This window comes from Uncinocarpus reesii, genomic scaffold, assembly GCF_000003515.1.
Source record: "Uncinocarpus reesii 1704 scaffold_5 genomic scaffold, whole genome shotgun sequence".
In the NCBI taxonomy this organism is placed as follows: Eukaryota; Fungi; Ascomycota; class Eurotiomycetes; order Onygenales; family Onygenaceae; genus Uncinocarpus; species Uncinocarpus reesii.
This window is the reverse complement of record NW_003052496.1, coordinates 34,694-57,228: the sequence shown is the minus strand read 5'-3', so window position 1 is coordinate 57,228 and position 22,535 is coordinate 34,694. Positions and strand designations below refer to the sequence as shown.

The window sequence follows — 22,535 nt, the reverse complement described above, 5'->3', positions numbered from 1 at the left end:
CTTTGCGGAGAGATGGCCGAGTGGTCTAAGGCGTTCGATTTAAGCTTGCGAATCTCGAATAACGAAAGTTGCGTGGGTTCGAACCCCACTCTCTCCAACATGTTGTCTTTTTGCTCTTTTTCATCTTCGCGATCTTAACTATCACACTCACACACACACACTCTCTCTCTCATTATCTCTCTCTCTCTCTCTCTCTCTCTCTGTGTTTGTGTGATGCCAGGATATTCCCACGCGTCAACCAGTGCAACCACATGCTCTGGGACGATCGTCTGCTAGCTTCAAAGCTTCTCGTTGCTTGTCTCGACCGACTCGTCAGTTTAGTTTCCTCCTCCCTTCCGCCCTGAGCAAATTGTCTTAAACTCAGATGCTGGCCATCGCGGTTCCAGAACCCCAGACTCCATGGCCTCGTCATCCTCCTCGTGGTCTTTGCTCCGCTAGGATTGCGTTGAAGAAACATCCAGACACCAACTCGAGAGACGGCAATGACTGGGCTCGTCCCGCAGTCAATCCGCCGAGGCAGAAATGACCGGTCGAATCGTCCCGATTAGGGGCCAACACCGTCCCGCTTGTGTCTGGAGGAGTGGTTGGGCTCTGAGGCACAGCCCCAAGTCGCACGCGCGGGAAAAGGTCATGTCGTACAACGAACCACAAGCCAGTCGCGGAGTTGGTGATCTCGTTGCTTTGGGGTTTCTGCCCGTTTCGGATCGCTCCGAGGAACCCTAGGCGCGGGTTTTCCCTTTAGTGAAACAGAAAAAGAGGCGCACTCCTCGCTCTCTCGCGTCTTCTTCCCTCACTTGTTTGAGAAATACCGCTCCTTTCCCTGTGTTGCGAGACGACCGTCCCGCTCCGCCTCTTCTCATCTTCGTTCTTAAGCTGAAGCAGAGCCAGCGACGGCAAATTTGTTTTGATATTTGTGTTTACTTGGCTGCATTATACCACATACCAACTGATCACGCTGCGGGTTTTTTTCTTCTTTTCCTTGGTTCACCTTGGTTTCTTTGTTTGTTGGCACACAGAGACCAACCATAAGAGATTTCTCATCTCTGCCTGCACTTCTATCTCTCCTTCCACCAAAAAATACTCTCCGATACAATGCCAAACATCAAGAAGTTGAAACTGGGTGAGCGTGCGGTGGTTAGGATTCGGCATGAAATCCAGCTTGTAACTCTCTCCGCACCGCCCCCGGCTGGCTTTCCAGAACTGATGTTGTCTCTCTCTCTAGACCATACACGGTGAAGACGCGACCAGCCAGGATGTGCAGATACCCGGATTCCCTCCACCTTCCCCTTCGACACAAACCGAATCAGCCGCCACAGAAACGCCATCCATTCTCTCAGACTCGTTTTCACACACTCTCTCTTTGCCTAGCACTCCTTCGCCCATGCCATTAGTTCTACCGTCCGGTTCGATACCGGACTGCGGCAGTTGCAGTAAATTCGGCAATAGCGGCATCATGCGCATTTGCAGACCCTGCTCCGATATTGACACCGACGCCTTCGTCGGTGGAGAATCTCCGGCACTCATCACCCCGGGCGTGCTCGCAGTAGTGTTAATATTACTTTTCCTTGTCGCAGTCGCGCTGGTCGACTTTACCGAGTGGATTCGTGGTAAACTCCGCTCAGGCCCCTCAGTCGCTCTTCCGGAGTCGGAGAAGTCATACGCGCAATTCGAAGACTGGGAGGAGGAATACATCCATGAAGATGACCAGCTTATCCCCTGACCATCAACGAACGGTACTCTAAAGAAGCCAATTCAGACGAAGCGGTCTGCTGGACCAACTTGATCTGGCAGCGTTGGGATATCCTTTTTGCAGCTACAGGCGTTTTGGGGGCTTGATGGAGGCACGTGCGTTGGGAATTTGACGATACCTCTGTACAGTACATACATACAACCATGCTATTACTATTATTGTTTAATTCAACCAGGATGCGTTTAGTTCTTTTGAAGCACAGTGTTGCAGGACCGTGTTGGTTTCGGCCCTGTGCTCCGCCCCCAACCGGTGGCTCCTGTTGGCTCTTGGCGAGACAGCACCATGATGCTTAATTAGGAGATGGGGTTGGTGGTTCACATCTTGCTCTAAGTTATCAAGTCAAATGGCGCTAGTCCGCTACTTCACGTTTCATACCCAGCGATGGAGAAAACGCTGTGCTAGTTTAGCCTGACATGAACCGCTAACTTGGCTGAAACGTAGTCTGATGCTGGCATTAAGACTCGTCGTCTTTGCTTCAGTTTCGTTTGATGACTACAGGAAAAAACGAGACGACGGAGTATATAACTGTACCCCCCGACTGTCAAGCTACCACTCAGAGTTCCGAGGAAAAACGAGTGAGGATCTCGATTCCCTACACGGGGGATGTCACAGAGTGCGTTTCTCCTGCACTGCCATCCCCTCACAGCACACGAAACCCCAGGCTTCAGGGCACTGTTTCCATTCTCGCCATGAGGTCATACGTAGGGATCGTGGTCGTCAACGAAGTGAATCTTCCATTCTCTATCTTCTTCTGGATATACGCTCGACACCCGGCCTCAATAACCGACCAATCCGTGATGGACCTGCTGCCTGCGCTTCCGTCAGCTGTCTCCCAGAAATCTCTCGCGGAGAGTGAAGCTTACTCAGAATCCCGTCTTTCGCTAGCTGTTCGACGGCATTTGCGGTCCACGTTCGACACCTCCAGTTTGGGTCCTGAAACCCCAATCATTAGACGTGGCGGAGATCAAGCCCAAATTTGCTGGAATGACGTACATCCTGCACTATTGGCACACGTCGAAGCGAACTTTCAAGTTCCTGTCGTGGTTTCTCAACCTTGCCGATGAGGATTCTGCATAGGAGCCTTGTGGTTTTGACCTTTTTGAGGTGGTCCTGCTGGTATTGCCAGGTTTGCTGCATTGTCCCGTCTCGCAGAAGAATCTTGTTGGTGGCGTGGTGCCGTACTGTGCGATCATCGCCGTCGGGATCATCCTTTGGAGATACAAAGAACGCCCAATGGTACCTAGGCCACGGTTAATTTTGCCCACAATCCTGCCAGAGTTGGGAGAACAACATGTTGGGAGAGCTAAGGGCATACAGGGCGACATAGAACCGATCCTTATTGGAAGGCATGGTGTAATATCAATGGTTTGGGCCAACGATTACGATGCGAAGCAGACCCACGCGATATCAGTTTAGCAGTGCCTGAAAATCCTTTTGCCTAGTACAAGAGAGCAACATCTTCAGCTATATAACCCCCTTTCCATAAGTAACGCGAAAAGGATTTGCCTGACCGTATTCAGAAACGATCTCTCTGACAGGCCAATGTATGTAGGACGGTCGGTTCGCTTGACTCTCCTAAACCTGCGGTACATGGGCCTCAATATCATCATAGTAGGTAGCGATGCATATAGCTTTTTAAGCAAGTTCTCAGCGAATCGGATTCCCGGCTTTTGGAGGGGGTCATAGCGAAAGCCAGAACCGAAAGCATTTCCAAAATGTGCCGCTCATCGAGTAAAGCCGCGCCCAGGGTTAAGAGTTCAACACGCGTGACTGGGGATGATAGCGGCCCGTTCCGCAAGCAGCGAAGAAAGAGAGAGTGGGAGAGAGAAGAGATAAATGGCCATCTTATACGATCCAGGTTCAAAAAGCGTCACACGGCCTTTGATGGCGCCTTGCTACCCCGGCTCGTATCCGATGAATCCCACCTGGGGCCAGGGATATCCTTCCCCCCCCTGTACCGTTCATGCACGGCTTTTTCAACGCCGTCAAAAACCGGAACTTGTCGTTGCCATCGTTCCTGTAGGACCTGAGCCTTGGGACGCCGGCCAGGGAGAGATTTGCCTAAATAATCTTCCTATTATTTTATGATCCGTCGGTTTGCTAGACGCAGGTCTTGGGGCGTTTGTCAAAGCATTATTATTATGCGTAACGTTGCCGCTTTTCATTTCCAGCATGGCAGCATCTGAACCCGATGGCAACGCTAAATTGTGTTTCAGCCAATTTTAGAAACGTTCCGTTCTGCCATGGGGATCGCCACGAGCAAACAAACGGTCTGAAAATAGAACCGGCACGCAGACTCGGCACTCAATTTCTCCCCCGAAATAATCGTATCCGAGCTTGCTCCATCTCCAGCTCCTCTGGGAAAGGGTCTAGGAATGCGGGGATGTTGGCTCTCAAACCGGGTGCATCCCAGAAGGAGTCCCAGGTCATTGTATACTCCCAGTAATCGGGAAGCCAGCCTGCTGACTCCCAGTCAATGACACCTGTGATCTTCCCATCAAGGTAATGCACATGGCGCAAGGACAGGTCTCCATGGGTACATTTTATCGCATATTCCCGCCGGTTCTGCATCGAGATCACCGTGTCACACTCTTCGTGGCCGGATGGAATTTCCGCATCTAGTCGCATCGCTCGGTGAAACGCAGATACATTCTCAAACGGACCGCATGGCCCATCAAGAATGCGGTCATCTTCGAGAGGCCCGTACGTTATCGAGCCGACCCTGCCAGGCTGCGGCGGCTCAAGCGCACGCAGCTCATCGACGTAGCCTCGCAGCTGGGCAAAGGCATTTTGTCTTTCCGTTGGCGTCAACTGGTGAATGATCCCTTGAAGCGGAACGCCAGGGCATCGAGCCATGAGCATGTACGTGGTCCCGTCGCGGGTCTGGAAAACCGCGATCAGCTTCGGCACGGGGATCGAGGTGTTTTTCGAGATGTAGTCAATCGCGCAGGCTTCCGAATACACCTCCGCCGCGCCATACTTGACGATGAGGTTTGGGGTTAAGAGGATCACTCGCGGACCGAGCCGGGGTCTGAGGCGTCGAGCGAGTCGCACGATCGGAGGCACGAGGAGCTTATAAATCGAAGTCCTGCTCAAGGAAGGCAAGAAGCGCTTTGGTCTCTTCCGATCATTGCACATGGAGACAGCGCTTGCAAGGTTATTGGTGTGGTCGTGGCTTCATGCAAGCTTGCTGCAATGGCATGGTTAGCTCGGACAGCTCAGTCCACGCAGCCAATGCTGGGGGGACTCACCTCGGCTGGGCAGGTGCTGGGGAGTAAATTGCTGTTGAGGTTCTGCTTCTGTCCAGATCATGGTGATTGCCAGACAACTGTTCAAAGACTGCTGGCGCGCTCTTCTGATCTCGCTGCTTTCAGGGGCCTTGAGGCTTTCGCTGCACAAAACGGACAAGCTCCCCCAGGCGGTCACGTGAAGCCCGTCTTCTTCCATCTGGAGTGCGCAACAGAAAGAGAACGCCGGCCTGCGAAATGCTCTGATGGGATGTAGTAGCTCTTCACTAGTTACATCAATCGCAGGGACAATTCCTGTGCGATCGCCTGGCGAGATGCTGCCCAAGCTTTTCGACGTCCTGATCCGGCCTCTACGACGGTTGCGGCCAGTTCGATCGGAAGCAAGTGGACGCGGTAAGACACACGGTACAAAGACCTGACCGGCTTTTCTAGAGGCCAGACCCAGACTAACAGCGACATTTGACTCTATAGTGACGGAGCGGTTCCTGGGCAGCTCGCCGCTGTCTCCTTTGACGTCATCGCCACCGTAGACGGACTCAACGGAAGCGCCAACGATAACTAAGTTGTGGACCACGGACATGCAAGGCGAATATATCTCTCGACGGCCTACGAGTGAGCTACTTGCCGGAGGCCACCTCGGAGCGAGAGCTGCGGTTTTCGATGAGGTCATGGTTGGCCTCTGAGGCAGGCTATTGCCATCCGCCGTGAGCTTGTTTGAGAAGCTGGACATCATCGGCTTGCTTTGCAGGCCCCGACCAACCCTACGTTTTCGATCGTGCGACTTTGCTACACTCACCTAGCTTACGGAGCTACGAGTTCGGATTTCGAGCATGGAGATGTGTTGGCGTGCATCGACTCGAAGCGGAAATCTGCGGGCTGGTGGTACATTGAAGGCTGGTTGTGTATCAACTCTCACTCGTTCGAAACTCGGACTTGCCAGACATGCTCCTTGTAGGCCTCACGTTACCTCCAAAGGATCAACTGCGGACCCCGACATTCCTCCCGATCGGGAACGGGTCGTGATCCTGGGTTCCGGCTGGGGAGGATATACGCTCTCGCGTCGACTATCGCCTTCGAAGTTCTACCGGACCGTCGTTTCCCCTCGCTCCTATTTCGTTTTCACTCCGTTGATGACAGATGCCGCTGTTGGCTCTCTCAACTTCTCCGAGATCGTGGAGCCGGTTCGTGACCGCAAGAGCCAAGTGCATTATATCCAAGCCGCAGCGAGGAGCGTCGATTTTCACAAGAAGGTAGTTACGGTGGAGGCAAGTGTTGTCAAGAGCGGAGTCACTGAATCGCCGCGCGTGGAACAGGCCGAAAGGGGGGCTGACCAAGGGCCAGAAATCGGCAATCTCCGGGGAAAGGAGAAGCTACGGAAGTGGGAATCAGGCCAGGTTTTTCAGGTACCGTACGATAAATTGGTCATCGCTGTGGGCTGCGTTAGTCGTACATTCAACACGCCAGGCGTCAGACAGAATGCCATGTTTTTCAAAGATATAGGGGATGCGCGGCGGGTGAAAAGGCGAATACGGGAGTGTTTCGAGCTGGCCGTCATGCCCACGACAAGCCCTGAGATGCAGAAGTATCTGTTGCATTTTGCCATCGTTGGTGGTGGCCCGACGGGGACAGAATTGGCTGCCGCAGTGTGCGATTTCATTCACGAGGATATGTTTAAGATATACCCAACGCTTAAAGACCAAGTCCGAATAAGCCTATATGACGTGGCTCCACAGGTGTTGAACATGTTTGATCAGACATTATCAGAATATGCGATGAATGTTATGCGCAGGGAAGGTGTGGACGTGAAGACCGATCACCATATTGAAGAGCTTCGATGGGGAGCACCGGGTCAAGAACAGCTTCCCGACATGGACCCAAAGGGGTGCCTTACACTGAAAACCAAAGAAGATGGGGAAGAAGGCGTTGGAATATGTGTCTGGGCGACGGGAAACGAAATGAACAAGTTCGTCAATGACTCGCTGGGGAGCCTCGAGCAATTCCCGGCGTCTTCAGCGGTGATCCAGCCTGGCCCAACCCCTTCGAATGACGTGCAGTGTACTTCGTGGGCAATAAAGAAAGCTCCTAAAATCGGAGCACTTTTAGTGGACGACCACCTGCGCGTCCAACTCCAATCTGAGGACGGGAGAACGGCCACGATGCAAGATGTATTTGCTTTGGGGGATAACTGCATGTTAGAAAGCGGATCGCCTCCAGCGACAGCCCAGGCTACGAACCAGGAATCTGCATGGCTTGCAAAGCGGCTCAACAAAGGAGATATTAACCGGGTCTCCGGGTTCCAGTTCAAAAACCTGGGTATGATCGCCTATCTTGGGAGCTCAAAGGCTCTGATGCAGATGCCAACCAGCGACCACCTGCCCGCGGGCATCAAAGGTCGGACGGCGTGGTTGATCTGGAAAGCAGCATACCTGAGCATGAGCCTGAGCTGGAGGAACCGCCTGCGGATCTTATACTCCTGGTTCTCGAACTGGGCGTTTGGGCGGGATATTTCGAGATATTAGGACGGATATCTCTCCTCCCCTGTAGAATAGTAATAGCTCACTAGACGGTTAACATTCTTCGAACCGCTGTGCAATTGATATCATTCCATGTTGAACGTTAATGCGGTTCCAGCCAAACGAGGTGCTATTAATGCCACAGGCTCACATCCTTCCATAACTAGTGGCCTTGGAAGTAAGCGACCAGATTGACAGCCGGCAGCGAAACACCTCGGCGAACACAATGCTGCTCATTTTTCCGCACGGCTTCCCCGCAACGGGAGACCCGCCAAAGATGGAGAAAGCGATCCGCGTCCGACTCGTTTATATACTTGATGGATCGTTGCGCCGGAGCAATCGTTGGGAGCCTCTGGAAGAAGTGGTCGAGATCTGATCGTGATCATACATATTATTGTTAGCCAGGTAACTACTCCAAAGCTACGTGTCGGGACATCCTACAGGCGGTAACTAACTACTCGAGCCTACTAATTTACCGGAACTACGAAAGCCATGTCCACAGAGCCTGCGTTCAAGGAAATCGCCCGTCAAAAGCTCGCACAGCTTGATTCCAAAATCCCAAAGGAATGGCGGCTTCCAGTGCACTGGATTCCTGCAGGGATGCATTCCCCCGAGGAATCCGTGACAAACACCAAGTACGATGCCGTTAATGTGATGGATATCCCGCGTCGATGTGGACTGCTGAGCGCGAAGCAGTTGGAGATCACGGAAGGTTGGGACATCAAGGGGCTGTTGGGCGAAGTAGCATCGGGCAGATTGACAGTGACCGAGGTGTGCGAGGCGTTTTGCAAGGTGAGTATTCGTCCCTTGATACTCTGAAGACAATGTGGTTCCCAGAAAAGAACAGCGGCTAACACATTCGAATTCATAGCGTGCAGCCATTGCCCACCAGCTCACTCGGTGCCTCGCAGAGCCCCTTTTCGATAGCGCTCTCAAGCGTGCCTCCTTTCTTGATACTCATTTCCAACGAACGGGGAAACTGTATGGCCCGTTGCACGGCCTCGTACTTTCAATCAAGGATACATTCGACGTCCAGGGCGTTGATTCCACTACCGGCTTAGCAAGCCTTGCGTTCAAGCCGGCGAAGGAAAATGCGCCCCTGGTGAACCTTTTACACGCGTTGGGCGCGGTCATCATTGCAAAGACCAACGTTCCCCAAACGGTGGCCGCCTTGGATAGTGTCAACAATCTATTTGGCCGCACTCTCAACCCATTGAACCGTAAACTTACACCAGGAGGTAGCTCAGGTGGCGAGGGCGCACTTGTTGCCATGCGAGGCTCGATGATTGGCATTGGCACTGACATTGGCGGCAGTATTCGTATCCCAGCAATGTGCAACGGGGTATATGGATTCAAGCCAAGTGTCGGACGAGTTCCTTTTGGTGGGCAAGATAGCGCGAGCGTGCCGGGGAGAGGCAGGACGTCTATTCAAGCTTGTGCCGGGCCAATTGCACGATCCATGTCCGACATCGACGCCCTGATGAAGGAAATCGTCCCTCGATCCGAACTCTGGGGCACTGATTGTATCCCTGGCCGATGGGCAAGCGAAACCCCTGTTTTGGCAGAAGACGCTCCACGGAAGTTTACTATTGGAATCCTGCATTCGGATGGCCGCATTCCCCCTCTTCCCCCGATCGCCAAATTACTCAACGAAGTTGCCCGGAAGCTCCATGGCTTTGAGGGCGTCGAGGTTGTTGAGGTCCCGGTCCCCAAAGCACTGGGGGATTGCCAAAGTTTGGCCAATGCTTTAATGTCTGTTGACGGTGGGCATCGTATGATGGACCTCCTGGAGAGTACCGGTGAAACTCTCATTCCCTGGCTCCAGGGCAAAACCAAACGAGGGGAACCGAAGTCACTGGGACAACTGTTTGAGCTTCAGGCAAGGAGAACCGAGATAGAGCGTGCCATGATGCAGATGTGGACAGTGGGATCAAATCCGTCGAGGAAAATCGACGCAATCATCCATCCAGTGGCTCCGCACCCGGTCCCGGAGCTGGATCGCTACAATGCTGTTGGATACACCTCGAGTTGGGTTCTCTTGGATTATCCTGCTGGCTCGATGCCTGTGCGAAATTTCACCGAGGCAGACCTTGAGCTGGGTGAAGAGATGGGCTCCAAGGTCCTGACAAGCTGGGATAAGCGGAATAGAGAATTGTGTATGTTGCTCCTCCGTCTCGTTGCTACTAGTACTTGTATCTTGCTGATAGTCTCTCCCAGGGAGTTCCAATACCGTGGACAGACGGGTTTACCTGGATTCACCACTTAGCATTCAGGTCCTCACACCTAAGTTACACGATTACGACTTGTACCATGCGATGGATCTAATCGATCGGGCGTTGAATCAGTCGAAATCGACTCCGGCAAAGTTGTAAGGTTTGAGGCTTAGAAGCTGGACTGGATTGCATGCAGGCTGTATTTCAGGGCCGAAAGGAATTAGATACTTATACCGGTGTTCACATATGCATATCTATACATATACATATGGATGTGTGACTGAGAAAACAAAGATAATTCCTTCTATTAAATCACCTTGGAATGATGTCTAGTATATATAATACCTCCCAAGCAACACGGCCAATCATCCCATAACTACTTACATCCGCCCCTTCAAATGAGCACCACCATCAGTCGTAATGCAAGCTCCGTTGATATGGCCAGCAGCTCGACTTGACAAAAAGACTACCAGACCAGCAATATCTTCTGGCTCGCCTAGTCTTTTGTTAGGGTTGTGTTCTGACAGCTTTTTCACTCCCCCCTGGATCTTCATCAGCTCATTCGCCATTTTCGATGGGTAGAATCCTGGCGCGATGGCGTTGGTGATGATATGGCGCGGCCCAAGCGCAACGGCAAGGTTTTTGGCCAGGTGGATGGCGGCGGCCTTGGAAACAGAGTAACTGAAGGTTGCGTTGTTGCCCATGTTCCCGACCATTATTCCGGCAACGGAAGCGGTTATGAGGACACGGGATGGATCTTCGACGGTGCCACGGGCTTCGAGGAGAGGGGCAAATCTGTAGATCAGTTAGACCATGAATCGCGATCAGATAGCCAGAGCTACGATGGCCTTTACTTTTGAACAGTGTAGAAGATGCTCTTGACATTTAGATCCATGACTTTCTGGAAAGCTGGCTCAGGATGTGTGTCAAATTTCTCTCCCCAGGTTGCTCCTGCGTTGGCAAATAGGATATCGACATGGTCCGTGGTTTTCTTGACTTCTGCGACCAGCCGCTCGATTTCGGACAATTTGGAGCTGTCTGCTGGGATCGAGATGGCGCGAGCACCTGGGCGCTTGTTGGGTAAGGCGTTCAGAGCGGCGACGGCTTCATCGCAGGCTTTGGCTTTGCGCGAGGTGATGTATACTTTAGAGCAGCCGGCTTGGAGGAGACTAGAGGAGATGCCTTCTTAGCATGGAACGGTCAAAGACGAAGAATTGCAACGAACCCGCTCGCGGAATGTAATCCCAAACCTCGAGACCCGCCAGTGACGACTGCAACCTTCCCCTCAAGAGAGAAGATGCTATCGAAGTTTTGGAGTTTGACTTCCTGTTCTGCTGTCGCCATTGTGGAGATATGAAGTTGGTTATTCGTGGAAAGCTGTGAATTCCAGTTGGTCGTGATTCCTACGTGGAAATGCTAGGGCAAAAGCCAGGGCTCAAATAGGACCAGAGACCAGCTCGGTCAAATCGCTCTGGACGAGCCACGCTATTTGGCTTGCGGGGTCATTTTCAGCGAGCTTTGGAACCGTTGCCGAATTTGAGGTTTGGAGTTTGGATGGGCTATTCCTCGGGATCTTTAGATGGCGATGGTGACGGCTTTCTGGCGATGCCGAGGTCCATGCTGGGGCGGTTTGGTGTGTCGAATTGATTCGATGCCACGGCGATTATGGCTTGTCCGAAGAGCAATATTGGCTCATCCTCATTTTGCGAATATCGAATGCGCCGTTGTTGAGATATTCATTTGTAGGATGGCTGGCATGCACAGTCTCGTTGGTTAGTTAACTAGACTTCAACTAGAATCGGTGTGCCTGCGTCAGTTCGCGCTGATGGGCTGAGACACTGCCTTTCAACGGCTGGAGGGCCTCGAGATGGCCCGCAGCGACGAAGCAGAATGGTGGTTCAACGCCGTGTATGCCGCGATCCAACAGATTCCCCATGGAAAAGTGACTACCTATGGACATATCGCTCGTTTACTTGGAGAGCGTGAGTGCCGTGTCCCGTGGACGTTGCAGTTTGGCTCTGACGGCTGGACGCGATGAAGCCCAAAGATCCCGCCAGGTCGGCATGTGTTTGAAATATCTTCCCCGGGAGACCACTGACGACGGGACGGTGGCGTTCTACCACGATGGCAATGTGCCCTGGCAGAGGGTGATCAACGCGAGCGGAAAGATCTCCCACCGGTATGAACCCAATCCCAGTTGCTTCTCTCCTAGGCGGTCGTCTTTTCTGACTCGCGTTGGCGATTGCTAGAGGGCCAGGTTCGGCGGCACGGCAGGCAGCAGCGCTCGAAGGGGAGGGAGTGACAGTCACGGCGGATGCGATGGGCGAGTTCCATGTCGACTTTGGCGTATTTGGGTGGTTTCCTGATCGTTTGCCGGAGGAGCAGACGAGTGATGAAGAGCTAGGCGGGGAGGAATGAAGAAGCAGATGCAACTGATAGTTGGCTATCTACGGGGAAAAAGAGAGTTGATCCTCAAAGCCCTGCAAAAGTCGATAAATTCGCGATTTCCCAGTTGAATGGGGGGAATCGCTATGGGTTCCGCTGCATCAAGGCCTGGCGGGCAGTTGGTTGCCGTTAATTTTGACCCATAGCTTGAACTATTTGATAGCAGACTGTAACTCCAAAGAATGCGATGTACCAACACCAACCGTTCCCACTCTGGAATCCCCTTGAATAGTCTCCAAATTACTTCACACTTGGTGTATACTGTAGTTATTGCGAAAAGGTGAAATTTCCGTTCAGACTGCAGAGTATGTAGACCCCCGCTTGTCTCCCCGTCTTCGTGTTGTGCCATTACGCTGAACCAATTCCACAACATCAAGGCCCACGATGGGAAGCATGCTTCACAAATTCAGACTCTTGAGGAAGAGCAAAAGCTATCACAGGAGCAAGCCTGATGCCCCCCCTTTTCCCTTCCTGTCACTCCCGGCCGAAATCCGCGATCTCATCTACCGCTGGGTTTTCGGTCCCCAAGCCATCCATCTTGCCAGCGATCGAGGTCGAGTCATCAGCTTTCGCTGCTCGCAAACGGATCCCTCGCCCACGTCGGACTGCTGCACGCGCCCTTTTGCCTATTCCCATCTGGCGGCGGAGACTCGAGGGGAGCGCGCACAATCTCCAATCAACACGGCCCTCTTCTACGTGTGTAGGCAGGTATACCACGAAGCCTCTGCCGTTTTGTTCGAGTCCGTGGCTTTCCAGACCAACTCCATGGTGACGTGGGTGCTCTTTGCGGGCTCGGTTCCACCACACCACCTCGCCCGTGTGAGAAAACTACGGGCGTGCTGGATTGCCCTGCCATGTTTGACTATGGCGCCTGTCCCTCCAGACGACCCCAGGTACGCCGAGTACGAACACTATACTGTCTTTATGGACGGACATTTTCAAGAATTTTGGGACATCGTGGGCAGCCAAATGACTGGCTTACGGGATCTGGGATTTGTGATGGACTATTTGGGGCAGTACTTGTCTCGTGCCACCACGGCAGAATGGCACCGCCAGCTCATCAAAGTGACGGGCTTACAGAACTTCAACCTTGGGGTTTGGGATACTTTTGGGGGAGCACCGGGACTGGCGGGGAAAAATGAAGCGAAGGCCAAGAGGGAAATGGAAATCTTGTTGCAGTATTTGAGCAAGCAGATGTGTTCGCAAAGAGAAATGTGATTGAAGAGGACGGTCTGAGAATGACCGATGATTGCCATAAATTCCCCCCCCCACAGATCTGTGCTTCTGCGATGATAGACAGTTTTGATAGGACCTGACCAGATTGTCCGAGAGCCTACACCTTGGGAAGTTCATCAGTAAGTATTCTGCTCCGTACTCTGTACAGAGTAGTTATTAGTGGATTGAACTGCCTTCTCACATATGTTGGGCAACATGCATGCATGCTGTAATGTGAACTGCGCAAGAATGGGATCTGCGAACATGTTCTCTGGGGTGGTTGGGCGATTTGGGATTCTCCTTGTGTGGGAATGGGAAAGTCACCAAGCGATTATTCGTGCGATGGATTTGCGCCCGGCAGCTGATAGTCATGCCCAATGAGATCCGGGAGTCGCGTTCTGCGGATGCAAATGTATGGCATGTCGAAGGTTGAATGGAGAACCAGCCACGAGTTTCCACGAGTTTTGCGCCCGCGATCTGGGGGAAGAGGAGGCAGGCAGTTCCATTGAGAAACTGGTGCCGCCAGGATTGTTGGCCAGGTGCTGCCATGGAACTGGCAGACGCCTTGTTGACCTTGATATCTCACCTTCATGTTTGCAGAGAATAAACCAGGCCTCAAGGATGTTGTTTGTGTGTCGTCATGTTGATGTGATTATCCTGTAAATTACACTGCTCAATACAGGGATGACTCAGCAAGGCACCGCCCCGCCTCCGCCCAATGAGGCTAGACCCGCTCGGCAATGCTCCACCGCGCTAAACTGCTTTCTGCCGCCGAGTGGGGCTGATGACTCAACCAACAGAGTTCACTGGCGATGACGCACTTCCCCGAGGAGGACCTGTTGCATGTGGAGTGGTACTTGGGCTCCAGCGTGGTTCAGCGCAGGCGAGGAGGTACCACGCCCGGCCCTTTCAACCTCGAAACCTTGGGCGAGTGACTGATGGCGACGGCAGCTGAGCATGGGCCTGGTTGATAGGCCGAGACAAACAGGAACTGAAGGTTCCGGTGACTCGGCGGATTCGTCTGGGGCTCTCCGGCCTCTTCTATCAACTGACTGACTCACTCTTCGATTCACAGCCTCTGGGGGAAAGAGTCGTCTCGTATGTGCACATGTATGTATATATATCTATACACTGCCTCCTGCCCTGACTCGGCTCCTCTCCCCTTAAACTTAAACCCAAAGCATCAACCCAGGGCATCACCCCCCCTCGAGCTGCTGACCTGTCGTGACTGCCGCCCTGTACAAACAGAACATTTCTCTTCTCGTCTTTCGCCTTCTTCCATCACTCGGTCGAAATCAAGACCTTTGTGTCGATTCCGCTCTCGCTCGTTTTGAACCCATCCACTACCTGTATATCCACCATGTCCGGCTCAGCCTTTGTTCTGCCCACGACCGACATCCGCCATAATGCCATTCAGTCCAAGCGCGACCACGACCACAAGGCCAAATGGGCGCATGGCTGCCGACCCGGAGCAGCTGCAACGGTACGCCCGGCCGTTCTTTTACCGAAATGGTAAGTTTGGTTTTCTTCACCCTCTAGTCGCCTGAGAACATGTTCCCCGAGCTAAGCCTGCCTTCTTTGCGATAGCAAGCAAGATCGACGTGCTCATGCCTACGGGGTTAAGCGCCAGTGCCTCACCTTTAAGAATCCCCAGTCCTATTTTCGTTTGGTCTCCGAAGAGGGCCTTCGAGAGGCCAGCGATTCTTCAGACGCTCTCAGCGATCAGGGCCCTGATCTAGGGTCGCCAACCGAAAGGATAGATGTCTTTTACTCCTTCGATGCTCGCTCTGGGCCTCGAGCAGGCGAACATATTCTCTCCGCCGCCTTGAATAAGGCCGTCGAGCGATTTGAAATCAAGGAAACGGAGAAGTTAGTCAGGGAATATGAGCTCATTGACGATCGGGAATCCGCTGAGAGTGGCTATATCGCCGATGACGACGACTACGAATTCATTGATCGTGCCTCTCTATAACCGATGCGCGAGACGCTCGTGGCAAGCGTATTTTTTGTTACTTCATCGCACTAATGGCCAACTTCCCAGGGCTGCCATCTGAAGCCTGCGTTGGGGTCCGTTATCTTCCATTCTCCTGCCGCTGTTTTTCTATCATCATTCTCCCTTTCTATTGCTTTTTGAATAGACGTGTTAACAGGATCGCACAGCGATCGGCCTCTGGTTGGAACCGTCGCATGGCTTTTTCCTTTTTTTCTTGTTTTTGATCCATAGCGTGCGACAAGCATCACGAGAGGAGCGCATCGGCGAATCGGCGCTTCTTGAGGACTCGAGACTTGTATCATTAGCCTGATTTCATGGGACTTTTGCTGGTCATTCATTATTCGTCCTTCTGTGCACTTCTTTAGGCCACTCCTTTTCAATCTTGCTCTAGACCGGGTTTTCGAGCCCAGCAAGATGGCATCAGATAGAAACCTAGGTTAGTCTAATTCAGTCAAGGTGGTCACAGGAACATCATTTTCGTGGTAAGCGAGGAGTCGCAATTCTTACCTTTGACGTCGTTGTTATTTCCCGCGTTGATATATCTCCATCACAGACGGCGGATATGTGATCTAGTGACGCGACAACGGCAATCAATATGGAAGGATATCGAGCCCTTTCTCAACTTAACGTACCATCGGCGTTAGATACTCCGCTCAATGAAAAAGGCAAATCGATTTAAGACGTACCCATGACCTTATCCCACCTCATCCTCCCCTCCAAATCCCCGCTTTCATCTCTCATGACCCACAGATCCTCTAGAAACGCCCTGGCACTCTTGACATTCCCCATTCCATACTGTGACTCAATTCTCGAAAGTAGGGTTCGGAGATTATCGCGATCGGCAGCATTGCAGGCCTCGCATCCAGCCGCAAACAGAGGCTGTAGAACCGCGACGCCGGGGCACGGCTCATGTAGGAAATGGATGGCAGAGACTCGGTGGATGATTTGCTGCACAGATTTCTGAACCAAAGGGCTGGATGAGGGGAGGTTCAAAACCCTACGATAGAGATGCAAGAGAGCGACATGGTGGTATGTTTCGTCGACCGCCGCAAAGTCGATTCGGTGGAGGGTGGATAGGGAGGCATCGATGGTTGCGCGAAATCGTGGTTCATGCGAGGCAAGCATCGAACTGATGTTTTCGATAATCCGGAAGCATCGTTCTCGAATTATGTCATTAGGAATGCTAGATATGTCGTCAATGGTCGACCCAAGTTGCTGGTCGTTGCTCAGGCCGGATTCAACAGCCAGCAGATTGATATCCCCAAAAATGGGGATGAGGGCTGTGGAAAATCCGGTGAGGTCATCGATCTCGTCTTTGCCTATCAACCGCCGAAGCTGAAGGACGGTTCGCGAGCCGGGGGAAATCACTAGGTTCCCACTTAACAAAGTGACCGCTTCGATTGACGAATACCATCGCCAGAGCAAGAGTGTAGCCTCTGACAAGGACGTCCCAGAGTCCCTGGTATTTTGCAAATGCTCTGCTATTATGGCTGCCGTCCCGTGTAGATGTGCCCTCCACGAGCCAGGACTTTTGCCGTCCGAGACAATATCCGTCGTGCATAATGTCAGAGTGGTAGCTATGACTGCATCGTTCAACTGCCTCCTCGGCGTAGCCAGAGCTGATTGTAGCTGCCGCAAGCTTGCAAACCGAAACCAATCGAGTTGGGCTGCACTCTGGTTGAGGCCGAGGGATATACGATGGGTTGCCGCCAGGCTTAACAGGGCGACTAATAGATGAGGAGTTTGGAGAGCCATGGGCACCAAGACTGCGCAATAGGTACGCTGGATCACTGGGTGACACGACAGAGATAAGGTGGTGCAGGAGATGAAGTGGTCGAGCAGGAATCGATGTGCCGGGGCCATCCATTGTAGCTCGTAAGGGTTTCGTGGGATTTGGCCGGAGGCGAAGTCATTGGGCGGTGCGGCATATGCTGCTTGAGTGTGTACTGCAGACGGCGAACGTTCCGCTTCTGGCCCGAGTTCAGCTCGCAAGGTCACATCCGAGTCTTTTAAGCAGTTAGTGGCCTCTAATGCTCTTGAGACGAGGTAATCCAAGGTGATGGCAACAAAGGAGGGATGAATGTATGTACATGCCGTTTGGTAGTTGCCTCGGCGGAGCAGCCGCAGGGAATTCACTGGAGCCATATACAAAAGCTACCCTGGTACCTATACGCTCATGGGTTAGATCGCGATGCTCGGGGAATCGAATGGAGATCCGTACTGGAGGTGGGCGCAATCGGTACTTGCACCAGCCCTGGGTCGCGGCGAAGACAGTCGCCAAACCGTGACTTGGAAAAAGGCCGGCCACCCCAGGAGAGATGCAGGGCGTATGTGCATTGCCTTCCTGAGCGCAGACAGCCCGAGCACACGGGTTTTCGCTCGTCACACTTGCGGTGTCGCTGGCGGCATTCCGTGCAGCCAGAGCGGGAACGACGTTTCGGAGGCAGTGCGGCTGCCAGCTCCATTGGAAGAACTGGGAGTTGTCGGGGACCCGGCGATGGCTTGCAAATTCAACAATCACTCCGGATGGATCATCATAAACTGTTCCCCCCAGAGCCAGTGGATAGTTATATTAAAGTAACTATGTTGGATGTGTGGTTTCCATGGAGAAAAGCTAGTTTCGTCAATGGTCTTGACTCACTCGCTCTGGAGCGACATGGCTTTTTTTGTAACTTGATATCTGCAGCTTCTACTCAATAAGAGTACAAAATACACAGGATAATGTTATTGAAACTATGCCTCCCTCATAAAAAGACTCTCTCAGCTTACTTGACTTACATTGGCTAGCTAATCACATTCTGCAGAGCACAGCGCGGTCTTTTACTTCCATCAGACCTCTCTTGGAGTTATGCTCACAGCCAGGGGACGAGCGGGCTTGTGTTTTCCACGCTGCGTCGAGTTCCTTCATGCGATTTTCCCACTCGTGCCTCCGAAACAAGTTATCCTACCTCGGAGGTTCTTCTCGTTCCAACGAAGCAATTCCACAATGGCTGCCGATCGAGAACTGTTCACCTATACGTCCGGCCGGTACCTATACAACGAGAAACTCCGTCTTGCGGAACGACACATTGAATTCAATATTGACGCGTTGAAAGCCATTGCTGCGAGATGTGTGGACCGGCAGTCCGTTTCAAGTATGAAGAAGCTGGCTGAAGGTGGATTTAACCGCGTCTTCGTCCTGACAATGAACGACGGGTTTGAGGTCATTGTGAAAATCCCATACCTGCTGACGGTACCACGAAAGCTCACCACGGAAAGTAAAGTCGCGACAATGGACTATCTCCGGTTAAACGGCATTCCTGTTCCTCGAGTCTATGCCTGGTCATCAGATGCCAGCAACAACGTCGGGACAGAGTATATCATCATGGAAAAAGCCCCAGGAAAGCTGCTGACAGATTGCTGGTTTGAACTATCCCCTAAAGAGAGAGTCAATTTGGTGACCAGCTATGTTGAGCTTGAACGGAAACTCTTTTCTCTCCCTCTCAGCGCCTATGGAAGCCTTTTCTATAAAGACAGTCTGCCAGAAGACCTTCGGATTGGCCTTCCCACCCCCCAGACTGAGGACAAAGGCTTTGCGAATCGATTTTGCATGGGACCGCTCTCAGATTATATGTTCTGGCGGGGTAGACATGCGGATCTTGATCTAAAGAGGGGGCCGTGTTGGTATTCCTGCCAAAGGTCAAAGTCATGAGCTAGCAAACTGACCACTTCTAGGGAGCGATCATCGTCAGTATCTACATGACGTCGGTCAGCGAGAACTGGAGTGGACACAGAGATTCGGGAGGCCTCTGGAAAATAACTTTCCCCAGAACACAATCTTGCCTGGGGAGATATCGCATGAGATATATATAGACCTCCTGAAGAAGTATTTGGAACTCGCTCCATACATATTGCCAGAACCCCCCCAGGATCCTCTCAACAAACCAACATTGCGACACCCAGGTAAGGACCACCCTGAAACATGCTTCTCCAATATTTGCTAACTTTCAGTAGATTTGAATCCTGCTAATATCTATGTATCAAGCTCATGTGAGATCTCGTGTCTCATCGATTGGCAGTATACCTGTGCCCTTCCACTGCTATTAGTGGCGGGAAACCCGCCCATGTTTGATAACCCAGACCCTGAGCCACCAAAGGACTTTTCACAGCCATCACTTCCACCAGATTCTGACAACCTTAGTCCTGATGAGAAATCGCAGGCCGATGAGCTTCACCGGCGCCGAATGTTATTTTGGCTCTACATGATTTTCAATGGGAGAGATAACAAAGCCCATCTCAATGCCATTCAATATCCCCTTCTGATGCCCCGGCAGCACTTGGTTGATAGAGCTGGCCGACAGTGGACCGGAAACATCATCACATTGAAAGGTGCAATTCTCAGAGTGGTTCAGAATTGGGATATGATTCTTGGGCCAAGAGCAGGATCTATCAAATGCCCCGTCAGTTTTACCAGCAAGGAAGAAGAGGAATTCTACAAAGTTGAAGAATTATGGTTCAAAATGAATGTTGTGGCAGAACACTACCGAGAACTTTTGGACGACCTTGGGCAGGATGGGTGGGTGAGGAGTGAGTCGTATGACAAGGTCGTCGCATTGAACAAGACACTAAAGCAAGAGTGGGTGGATGCAGCAGAAGATGAGGAGGATCGTCGAAGTATAAAACGTTGGCCATTTCAGGATCATGAGGAAATCGACTGATAGACAGGCATGTCGATGTTTGGTTAGAAAATCGCCAGATATCACAACTCATCACAGCTCTGATTGCATAACATCAAGTTGAATCTGATGAATTGATCCTGTGCCTGTTTCCGGGCAATACGGTAGTTGACTCTAGGACGATATCGAGTTTGCGATACGCTGGCTCATGGTATTCTCGCGGAGCCTTCGTGATGCTACCATTCCATCTGATGGCTAACTAGTTAGCCTTGCGCGGGTCACTGAGCTATGAATGACACATTCTTGCTCGCAGAGATCTGCAAGCGATATCACAGAGAGTTAGGGGTTAAGTAGCGTTTGGCAATTGGTTTTCTCATTGCTTTACTCTCCTGTGACCTGATGCTTGGATTATACTGCCAACCTTTTTACAAGGTAAGTGCTTTGACCTGTGCAGCTTTACATAGTCTTACTTCCTTGAAGTCTCTAGAGGATGCAAAACTCATCACTTAACAAGTTAGCCGCGGTCACTGGATAGGCCGTGTCATTGCCCGGTTGTTGAGGACACAAATCAACAGTTACATCCAGCATGATGCATTATGCAGCTGGCCATGGTGCAAACACTCGCCCTTTATAGTCCTGGCCTCTGCATCATGGAGAAGCGCACAGGAGTCTCCCACGGATTTCGAATGGCAAACACAGGCCCCCGGACACATGACCTCTCCGTTTTATCAGCTGGCTATGGAGCATGAGAAGAAGGGCAACAGGCGTGAGAAAGCGAGGGATGTGGACAAATTTCGACGACGGACAACTGACATTGGTTTATGGAGTTACTGTACACGACGCCCGGCAAGGCTGTTGGTGATTTTGAACCGGCTCTCCCTGGACCTAGGACATAGGGTTGTCAATTACCATGCGTTTAGTGTATCTCATGTGGATTCCTTTGGCTCCGTCTGCTCGCGCAAGGTTCCCAGGTTTTCCACGGCCCATTTCTGCCATTTATCCGGGAATTCGGGAGGCTCTCGCATATAGAGGTTGCGAACACTCAGTTCTGCAGTACGCCCTGTCTCGTCTCCGGTGAGGAATCGAGAAACTGCATCGAGTAGAGTGGACACCGGGGTGAGGTATTCGTCTGCGACTACGCCTATTAGCGGGTCGGATAGACCTGTGGCGACAAGTCCTGGGCAGAGGCAGTTGATCGTGATGTTTTCGGCTTGGAGGCCTGGCGCGAGAGCGCGGACGAGCCCGACAATCTGGGAAAGTTAGCGGCTCGGCCCCATGCGCTGATTGGAATCGCTGTGCTTACAGCATGCTTCGCCGTGGTGTATAGCGGTAGGTATGGGAGCGGATAGAGGCCTCCGGAGCTGGAGGTAGCCACGATCTTGCCCCCGGGGCAGGGGTTTTGCCGGAAGTAATGAAGAGAAAGGTAGATCGTGTAGAGAACGCCCGTTAGGTCGACATCGATGGTCTTGAGGTCGGGCTTTGGCGGTGGGCTGTCAGGCGTGGCTGAAGCATAGGGTGCAGCGATTTGGACATTGTCGGCGATCCCTGCGTTGGCGGCGACTTGTCCGTGTCAAGTAACAAAGTGTCAGCAATATTGTTTCGTCAAAGGGGCGACGTGAAGCCTCGTACCAAAGTGGATTGCGTTCCACTTGGTCCACGCGGCAACAAACGCAGCGGCAAGGGAGTCGTAATCGGTCACGTCGGCGGCAACAAAGATGGCGTTTTCACCCAGTCCAGAGGCAGCGGGTGATTGCTTGATATCACACATGCACACTCTCCAGCCTTTCGAGAGCAGATCTTTTGAGAGCGCAAGGCCAATGCCGCTTGCTGAGGAAAACGTATCAGCAAACATGTGCTCTGAATGTCGTCGGCGTCATGAGTTGGTTAACTACCTGCCCCGGTGACGAGAGCCACGCGCGATTTACCCATTATTCCTCCTTCCACGCAGGAATCAATCGATGATATTGTCGACGGTCATGAACGAACGGCGCGGCAAGCGGGATACCATGGCTGCTTTTGTAGTCTGCTGGTCCAAGATCTTGAACGTAGCGCGCTTCGCTTGTCTGGTGCTTTGCGGGTCGAGGGCGCGATTCTCGTCCGATAACGAGTTCGGAGTAATCGCGGAACAACAGAGGGATAGTCAGTGAGGCCTGGACAAACGAAAGCGCCATAGTTAACTGGGTGACAATTGTTGCCGAGGCAGGCCCTTGATCTCCGCTTTGATCTCTGGTCTGTGGTTACCATGTCTTGTAACTAGATTGCTTCAGATCCAGCGTCGTCAAATCCCGGCGTACGGGTGGTAATCGACAGACACTTTCATGTAGTTAATTTTCCTTGCTTGAACAAACCGGCGGGGACATGGGGCGAAGTGCGTTCCTCGTATGGAGGACAGGAGAAATCATGAATATGTTTGAATATTTTAGGTTAGTTAACTAACTAGCTGCCTTGATGAGACGACAAGGCCAAGCGCCATATCACCAACACGCATCAATCTCCCGCCAGT

The 22,535-nt window shown here is 52.2% G+C and overlaps 11 protein-coding genes and 1 non-coding gene across 12 annotated transcripts; 7 read left to right on the top strand and 5 right to left on the bottom strand.

Moving 5' to 3' along the window:
• Window positions 1-6: 6 nt before the first annotated feature.
• Window positions 7-97, top strand: UREG_08017. Its single transcript has one exon. It is a non-coding gene; the product is annotated as a tRNA-Leu (tRNA).
• A 995-nt stretch (window positions 98-1,092) lies between these two features.
• On the top strand, window positions 1,093-1,720 carry UREG_07035 (uncharacterized protein; the record flags this gene model as incomplete). Its single annotated transcript, XM_002582216.1, has 2 exons — window positions 1,093-1,161; window positions 1,223-1,720. The coding sequence occupies 2 exons, from the start codon at window positions 1,093-1,095 to the stop codon at window positions 1,718-1,720; spliced, it is 567 nt and encodes a 188-aa protein (XP_002582262.1).
• Window positions 1,721-2,414: 694 nt separating this feature from the next.
• Window positions 2,415-3,100, bottom strand: UREG_07034 (uncharacterized protein; the record flags this gene model as incomplete). The annotated part of the gene is made up of 4 exons (XM_002582215.1): window positions 2,415-2,560; window positions 2,614-2,683; window positions 2,744-2,990; window positions 3,066-3,100. The coding sequence occupies 4 exons, from the start codon at window positions 3,098-3,100 to the stop codon at window positions 2,415-2,417; spliced, it is 498 nt and encodes a 165-aa protein (XP_002582261.1).
• Window positions 3,101-4,054: 954 nt separating this feature from the next.
• On the bottom strand, window positions 4,055-4,888 carry UREG_07033 (uncharacterized protein; the record flags this gene model as incomplete). The annotated part of the gene is made up of 1 exon (XM_002582214.1): window positions 4,055-4,888. One exon carries the CDS (start codon window positions 4,886-4,888, stop codon window positions 4,055-4,057), a length of 834 nt encoding a protein of 277 aa, XP_002582260.1.
• A 940-nt stretch (window positions 4,889-5,828) lies between these two features.
• UREG_07032 (uncharacterized protein) lies at window positions 5,829-7,407 on the top strand (the record flags this gene model as incomplete). Its single annotated transcript, XM_002582213.1, has 2 exons — window positions 5,829-7,311; window positions 7,364-7,407. The coding sequence occupies 2 exons, from the start codon at window positions 5,829-5,831 to the stop codon at window positions 7,405-7,407; spliced, it is 1,527 nt and encodes a 508-aa protein (XP_002582259.1).
• Window positions 7,408-8,003: 596 nt separating this feature from the next.
• UREG_07031 (uncharacterized protein) lies at window positions 8,004-9,883 on the top strand (the record flags this gene model as incomplete). The annotated part of the gene is made up of 3 exons (XM_002582212.1): window positions 8,004-8,303; window positions 8,383-9,667; window positions 9,729-9,883. The coding sequence occupies 3 exons, from the start codon at window positions 8,004-8,006 to the stop codon at window positions 9,881-9,883; spliced, it is 1,740 nt and encodes a 579-aa protein (XP_002582258.1).
• Window positions 9,884-10,104: 221 nt separating this feature from the next.
• On the bottom strand, window positions 10,105-11,068 carry UREG_07030 (uncharacterized protein; the record flags this gene model as incomplete). The annotated part of the gene is made up of 3 exons (XM_002582211.1): window positions 10,105-10,519; window positions 10,579-10,893; window positions 10,950-11,068. The coding sequence occupies 3 exons, from the start codon at window positions 11,066-11,068 to the stop codon at window positions 10,105-10,107; spliced, it is 849 nt and encodes a 282-aa protein (XP_002582257.1).
• A 1,485-nt stretch (window positions 11,069-12,553) lies between these two features.
• On the top strand, window positions 12,554-13,387 carry UREG_07029 (uncharacterized protein; the record flags this gene model as incomplete). Its single annotated transcript, XM_002582210.1, has 1 exon — window positions 12,554-13,387. The coding sequence occupies one exon, from the start codon at window positions 12,554-12,556 to the stop codon at window positions 13,385-13,387; it is 834 nt and encodes a 277-aa protein (XP_002582256.1).
• A 1,357-nt stretch (window positions 13,388-14,744) lies between these two features.
• Window positions 14,745-15,356, top strand: UREG_07028 (uncharacterized protein; the record flags this gene model as incomplete). Its single annotated transcript, XM_002582209.1, has 2 exons — window positions 14,745-14,896; window positions 14,972-15,356. The coding sequence occupies 2 exons, from the start codon at window positions 14,745-14,747 to the stop codon at window positions 15,354-15,356; spliced, it is 537 nt and encodes a 178-aa protein (XP_002582255.1).
• Window positions 15,357-15,707: 351 nt separating this feature from the next.
• Window positions 15,708-17,842, bottom strand: UREG_07027 (uncharacterized protein; the record flags this gene model as incomplete). Its single annotated transcript, XM_002582208.1, has 4 exons — window positions 15,708-15,764; window positions 15,885-15,994; window positions 16,064-17,512; window positions 17,599-17,842. The coding sequence occupies 4 exons, from the start codon at window positions 17,840-17,842 to the stop codon at window positions 15,708-15,710; spliced, it is 1,860 nt and encodes a 619-aa protein (XP_002582254.1).
• A 521-nt stretch (window positions 17,843-18,363) lies between these two features.
• Window positions 18,364-20,074, top strand: UREG_07026 (uncharacterized protein; the record flags this gene model as incomplete). The annotated part of the gene is made up of 3 exons (XM_002582207.1): window positions 18,364-19,040; window positions 19,096-19,319; window positions 19,371-20,074. The coding sequence occupies 3 exons, from the start codon at window positions 18,364-18,366 to the stop codon at window positions 20,072-20,074; spliced, it is 1,605 nt and encodes a 534-aa protein (XP_002582253.1).
• Window positions 20,075-20,958: 884 nt separating this feature from the next.
• On the bottom strand, window positions 20,959-21,961 carry UREG_07025 (uncharacterized protein; the record flags this gene model as incomplete). The annotated part of the gene is made up of 4 exons (XM_002582206.1): window positions 20,959-21,282; window positions 21,336-21,592; window positions 21,662-21,859; window positions 21,958-21,961. 4 exons carry the CDS (start codon window positions 21,959-21,961, stop codon window positions 20,959-20,961), a joined length of 783 nt encoding a protein of 260 aa, XP_002582252.1.
• Between the last annotated feature and the right edge of the window lie 574 nt (window positions 21,962-22,535).